The following is an 11,780-nucleotide window of genomic DNA, read 5'->3' on the forward strand; positions in this document are numbered from 1 at the left end:
TTTCTACTTTCTGCATATAAAGAAGAAGACAAAAGAGCATAGCTTATCAGGTAAATCATCAAACAGCATTCATTGTTTCAGCTTACCAGAGAAATACAATGATGACTTCAGATAAAATTCTCATGTACACAATTATAATCCTGGTATCTTTGATCATTTTTTTTTTTCAGACAAGAATATGATCAACCAATCAAGTTAAGAGAATTTGATAGTTGCATGGTCATCAAGCTAAGGAGCAATGGAACATTTCCACCTTTTTGGTGTTTTGAAGTTATAATGCCTTATAAAAAAATAATATGTATGTAGTAAGTGGTTTAATATCTCAATAACAAATCTTTTATACAATTGTTTACAAAAACTGAAAATCAACAAACACTCATATTGTTAACTATATTTTCAAAGGCACTTCAGTAGTTCATTATAATAACAAATAAAATGAATCATGTTGAAGTTCATGGAAAATATATAAAATAGTCAAAATCCTGAGCATCAAAAACAAAGTATTCTCAAGACTATTACTAAACTGATTATTTTCAATAATTTTAACTTTTCTGCTATTTTAAAGCTATTTATTTTGTCATTTTCATTCAAATTCATTGTTAAACACATACATTCTCAAATGATGAAAGTAACGAGATAGTTTTCAAAATTTTTACCACAATATATATCATCTAATTTAATGTTTTTATCATGTAGATCAGGTACCTAATTCTGCAATACCTCACTCATGCTAATTTATTAAGTAATTTAACTAACTTTTGTGCAAAAGATTGTTTTGGAATCCCCATACCTTGTTTTTTTTTCATTTTCAGTGCCTTTTACCACCTGGATTTAATTAAGGAATAGCCCATTCCTAATTCTATACAATAATCTCAATGATTGCATTTGCATATAATAATGATACATAAATGGAAAATGATTTGATTAAAATTTGTTCTCATTGCTGAAATTAAGTTACTTCTTCTTTAATCACGTTTTTATCGTCCATTAATACAGATTTTATGAAGAGCATAATCTATGGATACAAATAAGATTAAAACCTTCTTCAAAACTTCTTTCACCATGTAAAATAAAACAATCAAATAATGAAAATAGTAAACTCGTATTACTCTTAATTTGTAAACAAAATACATTGGGATTTATCTTCTGATTTTGAAATTACAAACAATGAAAAATTATAACATGCTTAAAGGAAAATATGAATCTTTTATCTAGAACAGTAGTCCTTGCTGTCATAAAACTTTTGAGTCAGTTTTTTGTACTCGTACTCGAAAATCAAACAATGAAAATGTTGGATTTCATGTTTCGAGCATGATTTTTGTGCTCCAAGCACTAAGCAAAGTTTTATGACTTCAACCCCAGGTGAATAAATCATTGTGTTTGAGGTGAAGCAATAATGTAGAAACATCCTTATAATATGACAACCAATTTGAGACTTGGTATAAAATCACACATTTCAAACATGAACTTTAAAATTCAGTAAAACATATGTCCATCTCCCAACATAAGCATGTTATTTTACTTTCTTTAATTCAGTTAATTGTAAGAACATTTAGTCCTTAGATCTTTAGTTTTCTTTATTAAATAAAATTATTTCATAAAATTTGTAACAAAGAATTTTACATTCAAACAATTACAATGCCATAAAATAGTTTGGACTAGTTAAGTATTTATAAAAGGTATAGATTTTTAATTATAATAATTTATCATTCAGGTCAAAAACTTCTTCTTAGAGTCATTTCATGACAAATATTCATTAAATGGAAGCAGGTAAGAATTTTTTCTGAGTTTTTTTTCTCGAAAAAAGTAAACCAACTAGTTTTCACCTCGACTTTTTTTAAAACAATATATATGCCAGGTGAAAATCAAAACTTTCTTTTTTATCTATTATCTTTTTATTATTTACATCAACAGATGTCCCGAGAACATGAAATTCAATTTGTTTACAGAGGATTTCATGACCATATCCTTCATTACACAAATGAAATCATAATACAATATATAGGTAATCAGTAAAATGGTCATATAATTAACTTCATGGTTCTGTGCTTCATAAAAAAATATCTGCATGTTATTTAAATTCTTGAAATATCTATTTCTTGTTAAGGGTGTAAATGAACTGGTTTTCATTTGTTTTTAGGTAAAGCTAAATTTAAGTATCTTGCTCAATACTGCTTTGTAACAAAATAAACAAGTATATAAATAGAATCTTGATTCGTCAATTTACGAAAATAAAAGTATCAAGGCTGACTTCACAATAATATTATATATTTGTAAATCACAGCACTTAAAGCAAAAGAGTATTACATTGTAATAAAAAGATTACTTATCAATTGTTGAATGTTTAAAGCACATTACAATCTAACAGTAAAATCCCTTTCATTGTATTCAATAAAACACACACATACATAAGAATATAGACAGACATAAAGTAAGTACTCTTATTGTCAATACTGTTTTTAGATTATCAGTTTTGTTCTATAACAAAAATTATGTAGGATTATCATTCTTATTTTGTTACCAATCTAATGCAAGATTATCATTTCATCTATATATGTGTTTAGATTGAACATGAATATAACTAAAACTAACCATCAGTCTTGTCATTTTAACCTGTTCTATCTTTTGAAACTGGCGGTGGTTACAAAAATTATCAAGTTAACTTAGTGAAATGTGATCAAAACAATAAAGATTTGATCACTTTAAATGACCTCGATCACTTTAAATGACCTTATCTTATTTTTTAATGACTACATGCATTTTATTATTGCATTGTGAAATGGTAAAATACTGCTAACAAACTTTTATCTTGTGTGGAATCATTTATTTTTGTGGGAAGCAATTTCGTAGGATGAGAACAAATTTATTAAATTCAAAATGAAAATTATATTTAATATGATGGTTTTATCAATGTTTGCATAAAAGCCAATACAATTGATAATAATACTACTGTAAACTCACATTTTGAATTGTTTTATATCAATTAAACAGGATTTTTCTCAAAATCCTAAAATTTAAAATCGCATTTAAGTCTAAAATGACAAAATCGCAATAATAAAAACTCGCAATAATTTCTGAATTTACAGTTCCTAAGGAAAATCTAACCAGAAGTAAGGTTATCATTCTTACAGCTACTCATTTTTTTACGGGTAATTGTATATTTCCCTTTCATCATAATATGAAATATTGAAAACAATTTCATACAAAAAGTTGAAATGTCAACTATGATAACACTATCAATATGACATCATAACATAAAGAGTGACATAGTAACTTATTTGAGTAATGTGGAAGGTTTGTAACCAAATGCTTATGTTCGTCTCTAATGATTGAAAAAAATTTATGCTATGAACTCTTCTAGAGATTATCTTATCTTGAGCAAATAAAGTACATCTGAGCAAGACCTTAAACTAGATATGTTGTATCTCCTATGATTGTTCAAAAATAACAGAAACATCTACAGAATATGAAGACAAAACAAGATGATTTCAATTCTTGATAAACTGCTTCTCCAAGTTCACCTTATGCACATATTCACACAACAATGAGAGCGATCATATACACTTTTTGACAAACAAAAAAAAGGTGTGACATGTAAAAACATGAATAAAGTCCCATAACTCAGAAAAAGTGTAAGTTAAAATTGTTTAAAAGTACGCAGACCCTTAAACCACTATTCTTAATAATTTGGTATGAAGTAAATCACTCGAGGCATTCTTGAGCTAGTGTATAACATGCTAACACCGGAAATACAATATGTCCCACAGATTCCTACTTGATATAAACGACAGCTGCTGCACATATTTACATTTATCTAAACTCCTTTCAATATACATGTTCATCTTTACAAACAAACAAAAAACATAAATTTGTATAGAGTACTGGCCATTTATACTTTATAAATGATATGTGCTATGGTTGATGAAAATTCTAATTACATCACTAAATATAAGGCCTAAATATTTATTACTAGACCCATAACACAACTTGTCATCTAGGAAAAAATCACCAGAGATATTCTGATTTCAACCTGTATCAGCTGCTCCCATTTGTTTTCAATAGCAATGATCAAATGCAAAATAAAAGGGTTCAGGCTGTTCTACTGTTTGTTTTAAAAGAGAGTCAAGAAGCAGAACCTCAATAACGGTAAACCTAACTTTCAAAAGGTTATGTCATTATTTTCATGTGTTCCCAACCCCTCTCAAAACCCATAGCAAACTTCAGGGAACAACCCCCTTACAAATCAGTAATATCTGATGCAGTTCTGGTTTTTCCTTCATATAAGAATGGTAAAAACATTGAAAAGATGACTAGATGGCCAACATTATTACCCTTTTTCATTTTAACATTTGGCACTAGATTGTATATTCATATCTGATGATTGTTGATGACTCAAACTCTCAAATTATAATCGCTGAAGTACTAATACATATATAATCTACCTATCTAATATGCATATCACATCAAACAAATTTAAAAATAAAAAAATAACCTCTTTATTGGTATCCTCCGTTCAAAATTTGCAAATGAAAATTATATATTTTTTTTTTTTAATATTATGAGGAAAAGAGTTCAATTATTGATGGATCATTTTTATGGAGAGTAGAAAAAAAACTTGGTATCTAAATTATAATCAATAGAGCTAAGATATTGAAAATTTTCTTCTTTAATCCATCAAAAATTTAATTGGATTAAATGTTAAATACATGAAATAATAGTTAAATACTTCATTATATTTACAATTCAACCTGAGTTTAATCATCAAACATGAGATTACACACAAAACTGTTGTTTGTTCTAAACAACTGGACACCATGCATGAATACATTTATGTCATGTTTTGCAATTAACAGGAATAATTTGCATAAAACATATAAATATATTAGTATAAATAAGTGTACAAAGAAGTATTTTATAACTACAATTATGTCAGGAATGTGGATAAAATGAAGCTAAACTCTCAAATTAAGGGGAACAAAAACATTATGTACTTGATTAATCATCACACAGGAGAAAAATGTGTAAAAATGTAATTTCAAATCTATTTTCCTTAAACTATGATATTAAACTTAAATGTTCTACAGTATTAATTCATGTTCTTTCTTTATAATCAAAGCAAGTTGAAACCCATGTCACAAATTATGACCAGATTGTCTTAAAATCCCATCTAAGTGATATTTTCAAATCAAAGATTCTGACTGTGTAACACATGCAAACTCAACGTTGGCCTTCAAAGGCAATTATGTCCTTTAGATAATGTTGCTCATCAAATATTACAAATCAACACTTCACATCCGACTAAAACAAATCCAAATAATCTCTTGCAAGTACAAGACTTCAACATTCTGAATAGTAAAATTGCATATAACAAAATAAATTAAAAACTAAATGCACCAACAAGGCACAAAGATAACAAAAAACAATAAGGTTCTTTGATCACAGTATGAAAGGCATTCAGAAATACATTTTCAAAACCTGTGTTAGTACATGGGTTTTTTAAATAACACTAAGTACATACATTCTTATGTGATCTGAGCAAAGAGAATTATATAATTACTGAGGAATTTTCAATTTTGGGGTTGAATCTTAAACCCTTTAAGATGAGTATGGTAGGCTATCTTGTAATTTGGGCAAAAATTAAAAAAAGTGTGCTTGTCCAATATCAAAATTTAACACTATCCAAAACTAATTTACCAGAAATAATTGCACTTGTTGTTGAAAGGCACTTGAAAAGAAATCTTAAAGGATGTTGTTTTAGTTAATCTGCCTGAAAAATGCTAGGAAGTGTGATCTGAAGTACCTTCCTCAGCTCTCAGAATAACTTTATTTCTAGAAAAGATAAAAATTTTCATTTTCTTCCTAAATGTACCTATGACCATTTTTCTAACAATTTTTATTATAAAATTATAAATTTAATATATTTACAATTGTTAAAACAAAATATATCTACATTTGTAACAATTAATTATGCATATTTTAATCAGCATATTTTATTAACGAGAGATCTGCATGTGGTTACCACAAGATATCACCATAGAATGTCTCTACTATAATAATCTCTAACACTAGGTGTCACTCTAAGTTAACTTCCTCTTTTGAAATACAACACTGCAGCTACAGCAGCAAGACAGCACACACCAACTGCTATATAACCTACACTAGAGGGTAGGGTGTAATTTAGGGCATCACTCTGAAAATATAAAACGGTAAGATTTAAATCTTGTATCCATTATTTTACAAAAATGTTTTAAAAATAACAATCAAATTAATTAGGACAAAAAGCCTTTGTTATTACCAGCATACATTTTTGTAATAAGTATATGGGTCAAGTGTTTTCTGGTAAGTCACTTTAATAAGGTTTAAAACATTGTGCAAACTGCTTATTCTTTAACATTTTATGAAATCCAGTCCTGCTTTTTAACTACAGTTTTGTACATTGTCAACTAGAAGTTGAGATTGATAGAAGCAGTATATTCTGTGGATTATTTGTTCTTATGGTACCGATTGTGGATTAAGAAAGTGAAAGAATATATATTTTTTTACATAATCTGCATACATATGAATTCAAACCTACAGATAGATTTTTTTTTCACTTGACCCATAAAATTCCAGAAAATAAGACTGTTTCTTTAACTGATGTAGGTGTATCTATTTATAACAAAATTAATCACAAGATAAACATATCCTACCAAATATGACTTGTTTGAAATTATCAGATGATAATTAACATATATATCTTCCTCCATCATAGACAAATATAACAAGTTGTAACACAGTATCAAGTAACTATATGACAACTTACCCATCCACCTCTTTGTACAATCCAATCCACTATTTTTTCCCTGATAAATCTCACTACATAATGAACTATTAGTTTAACAAACTGTCCAAACTGAGAAGCTTTTTCTTTGGAAACTTCTATCACAATACGATAGGCAAAACATAGTAATGCTGCTACACGTCCCCAGTTAATACCTTCAGCAAAAATTCTATAAATAGACAACAAACATGGAATGTAATTAATGTTAACAATTTGTTTAAGATATAGCGGTATGAGGAGTTTTTTTTTAAAGCTTGATTTTTTAAAGTCCACTAGCGGTAATAGAACTGGTTATATGCAATAAGTATATAGAAATAAGAAGGTGTGGTATGAGTGTAAATGAGAAAACTCTCTATCCTTGTCAGAATGTCTGAAAAAAAACAAACCATTACAGGTCAAAGTATGGCCTTCAACAGAGTCTTGATTCACACTGAACTGCAAGCTATAAACAGCCCCAAAATCAGTAGTTTAAATGAATTCAAACAGAAAAACCAACTATCTAATCTAAAAAATAAAACAAACAAAAAACAAGAAACACTTTAATATAAATATGAACCACATCAACAAGTGACAACCGCTGAACAACCAGTTCCTGACTTAAAATGGAGGCATTTTATTCACTAGTTTTTGATATAATTGTGTGATGAAAATATTTGTTTTATTCAACATATGTAAAATTAAAAATACCAGCAAATTGTTAAAAATGAAGTGTCGCAGATTTGGAAAGTGCATTCCGGCACACATTACATCTTATCAGTGCATTTCAACCAAATATGAAGTATTTCTGTTTTGTAGCTAATGTCGCAGAGAAAAGTACAGAATTTTTGTTCTGACAATATAACAAATGTGTGGTAGGAACATATGGGTCAATATCTTAAATTTTTTTACATAGGCGGTAATGGTAACGTTTTTTCCCGTTGCTCAGTCCATATCGTAAACTTGGACATGTATGATAGCTCGTTTCCAAGCTGTGACATTTTCACATATGTGGTTAAATTTTCGGGGTACGAAATGAGATTACTTTTTCCGTAAATTAGCATACCCCGAACATCCTTTCGTGATGCGGCTCCTTGTGGCAAAATATCCCCTTTTCAACACAATAAGTTCTTTGAAAATTTAATACTTTGAACACATTTAATAGCTCCATATTTTTTTACACATTTATTCTATGTTCCTCTACTTTCCAAATCACCACAAATGGTTAAGCTCAGTCATTTGTAAAAAATAGAAACATGTACAATATCACTACACAGAGATTTTTTCTTTACACGTGACTTTTGAGTTCCTCATTTCGAGGCGCATTAGGGATGTTCTCCCATATATACAATTAGAATCAAGTGCTTTGAATTACTGAGGGGTAAAGATTGCTTTGATTTTGCATAGTAAACTCAAAATGCATAGTATTAAATAAATTAGAACATATAAGGCAATATTTTTAATTTCAGAGTTATCTTTCTTTATCTATAATTGTATATGGAACAGATTAATTTGTATGCCATGCACAATATGTATTAAATTAAGAATAAAATACTTTTCTTTACATTATGGTTATACACATGCACATCATTTTATAATCAAAATATCTGAGTTCATTTCATTAATAAAATGCTTTAAGTAGACATGGATAGTATCTATTTGAACCAATAAATTTATTTTTGACAGTTGTTTACAGTGAATGAAAAAATAATACCTTTACGTAATAAACCAAAATTGAACTTGCTTACTTTTTGGCAACTCTGGCAAATACATCATATGCTGTGTCTTGAGTAATTCTCAACTGTTGTATCATATCACTGAACTCATCAGCATATCTCCTATTTATATCATCACCAATGATGGCAAGCTGTCTGCCTACTTGTGATGCTTGACTGAAAAATAAAGGTGTAATATATTATGACATTATATGCTTTGAATAAGAAAGACCAAACATGTATATGTGTATGTATCCTGGGAAGCTGCAATAGATGTATCAGTTTCATCAGCACCTGCCAAGGCTGTTTTGTGTCTCACAGTATTTATAGGGAAATCAAAAATTTGTACATTCCCCATCAAGAATGTCTTATTTTCTTTTAGTCTTATTTTCTTTTAATCAACATAATGTACATTAAAGTTGCTAAAAACAGTAGTGAAACATAATTTTTGTGAACATTTCTTCACCATAAAGCTTTTATGAGGTCAAAAGCAGATCAACCATAACAACCAATTTTAAGCATTTAGCAGGAAGTAGACCTGGGCATCACAATCATATAATTTAATGATTATCAATGTGTTTACATTATCAATACATTTAGGTATAGGGACCTGGCTTTAAAAATATTGTTATCTTTTCTATTAGTGACTCAATTTATTTTAAAATATTTTCATACATGTATATGATATCTGCATTGAATCATATCACAACACAGCTTACACAAGCCAAGATGAGATTCATAAGCAAATTTATGATTTTGATTAAATAAACCATTTCCCTATATATAGCTAGTAAAGGCTTTTCCCCCTATATATAGCTAACAAATGTTGAATGTCCTACTTGAATGAAGTAATTCCCTTACAAATAGTTTTTAACCTATTGATTTTCATCAATTACACAGGATGTCAATTTATTTCTCATGATTTTTTTTTATAGAACTTTTTCAAAGTATTTGAATGTTCTTACTATGCTACCATTACTTCTGTTTTCAGTGGGCATGGTGGAACTAAAGGTCTTTTATTTTCTTGCTATGTAATTGTATCATATTACCTCAGTGGGTCAGATGTAAAATTCATAAACTCTTGAATCTGAGGTGTTGTCTCAGTTGAACTGTCGTCTGACTGACTGGATAGGTCCTCTGTATATCGTTCAAATAAAAAATTTCTCACAACATCCTCTGTCTCTTCTATAACTTGTTCCTCTGATTCTGGAGTTACCTGCCCTTTACGAGGTGAAAGCTGCCTCATATCAGATGGTTTCTTTCCACCATTTCCCGAGCCTCCATCCCAGTAGGCCATACTTCAACCCTAAAAAAAAAAATAGATACACAAATGTAAATAACATTATCATAATTTAGTAGTTCATCCTATCTACAATGAAAAAGTTCAAAATTAAACAGTAGAAAGTATGAGGAGAATCTTGATTCATAAAATATTTCGTTTTGCCCTCTGCTTCATCAATTTTAGATTCAGTATACATGTATTTATAAGAACCCTTCTTCATTTTTTATCTGGGGACAAAGTCCCCAATAACCATGATAACAGTAGAAAAATCAATAAAAAAAATAAAAAAAATCAGGAAAATTTTCCTGAATTTTTTATTGTACTAATGAACTCAAAATCGTTCAATTTTTTTTGATGTCGTGTTTTGAATTCCCGCATCTGCCCAGAATTCTACAATGTACTTCCTTTTTCTGGTCTCGTTTGTATGAAACTTTGAGCAAAATATATATCGATCAGTCTAGTATAAAATAGGAAGGAACGCAATACCATTTTCATTTTTAATAATTCCTTGATATGAAAAAAGTTGCCTGATAATAGCATTTCTTTGTTAACATTGCATATGATGTCATAACTTAAATAATGTCACAACGAAAATCCCTAACAATAGACCTAAAATCAGAAACGTTACGGTATTTTTGTTTCTTTTGTCTAACAAATATTTAAGTTACAAAAAAATAATTCATAGACTTCGTCCCCATTTACAGGTAATGCAGGCCTCATATTATGGGGACGAAGTCCCCTTTTACAATAAAAAAATCAATAAAAAAAAATTTAAAAATAAATAAAATAGGGGAAAATTTCTTGAAATTTTCATTGTCCTAATGAACTCAAAATTGTTATGCTTTTTTAAATTCTCGCATTTGCGCAGAGCGCAGAAATCTACTTCCTTTTTTCGGTCTTGTTGTCATGAGACTTTTGAGTTGTCTAGTAAAATATAGGAACTCAAGGAACACAATACCAATTTCATTTTTAATAATTCTTCAAATGTCTTTGATATGAACATGATGGATGAACGTTACCTGATGATCGCGTTTCTTTGTTTTCATTGAACATGACGTGATAACATAAATAACATCACAAGTAAAATCCCAAACAACAGAACCAAAATCTGAAATGTTACAGTATTTCCGTTTCTTTTTTAACAGATTTTGAACTTACAAAAAAAATAATTCATACAGAATTCGTCCCCTATCACAAGTAATGCCTGCTTCACATTAACAATTAAGGCGAAATTACTATGTGTGGGAACGATCCCTGAGTTAACATGTAACAAGGATGAATGAACCTTATACTTTTTCAGTGAATAGGACACAGAAATGTACATGTTTGTTCTTGACTTGGCCTGAATACTGACATGACTGAGGTGAAACCCAATAAAAATTCTTCTTTCATTTCAAATAAAGAAGATAAAGATTATATTTAGCAACCTTACTGACAATAAATTTTCATTTGACAAATAGACAGATATGTAGAAAATTGACACACATGTCGAATAACGCTTTGTTGACAAAAGTATGGCGTAAGCATGTTAGATTCTAAATTTAGCTTACTCTATGGAACTGATTTCCAACGGAATTCTTTCATGAAACAGTTATCTGTGTGGCTCTGGGCTTCGTTTTATATTGACAGTATTTTCTTATTTTGGTCTACTACTGTTTTTATTTTTTAGATAGTTATCCTTTGTGCGTCATGTTTTAAATCCCAAAGTGTTTGGTAATGGAACTCTCTTCTGAAGAAGTTACATACAATTATGATCGAAGTGAATACCCATTATACAACAAAAAATAATGCACCAAAAAGAACGTAAATAAATTTCAGATGTCTTTTTTTGTTTGTAAATTTATAATCTTTATAATGTAAGGTATGCGCAAATAGGACTATAAAGTACAAAAAAGAAGACAATATCTATATATAATGACTGACGAGTGTAAGATTTTCAACATGCAGTCGATATTCTATTATTTACGTACTTTTTTTTATTGCATGT

The 11,780-nt window shown here is 29.1% G+C and overlaps 1 protein-coding gene across 1 annotated transcript; it reads right to left on the reverse strand.

Moving 5' to 3' along the window:
* Positions 1-299: 299 nt before the first annotated feature.
* On the reverse strand, positions 300-11,528 carry LOC143047912 (bcl-2 homologous antagonist/killer-like). The gene is made up of 5 exons (XM_076221253.1): positions 11,344-11,528; positions 9,561-9,817; positions 8,545-8,688; positions 6,803-6,989; positions 300-6,190 (listed from the first exon to the last, which is right to left on the reverse strand). The coding sequence occupies exons 2-5, from the start codon at positions 9,806-9,808 to the stop codon at positions 6,083-6,085; spliced, it is 687 nt and encodes a 228-aa protein (XP_076077368.1). The 5' UTR covers positions 9,809-9,817; positions 11,344-11,528; the 3' UTR covers positions 300-6,082.
* Positions 11,529-11,780: the final 252 nt, after the last annotated feature.

Source organism: Mytilus galloprovincialis, chromosome 10 (genome assembly GCF_965363235.1).
Source record: "Mytilus galloprovincialis chromosome 10, xbMytGall1.hap1.1, whole genome shotgun sequence".
Classification (NCBI taxonomy): Eukaryota; Metazoa; Mollusca; class Bivalvia; order Mytilida; family Mytilidae; genus Mytilus; species Mytilus galloprovincialis.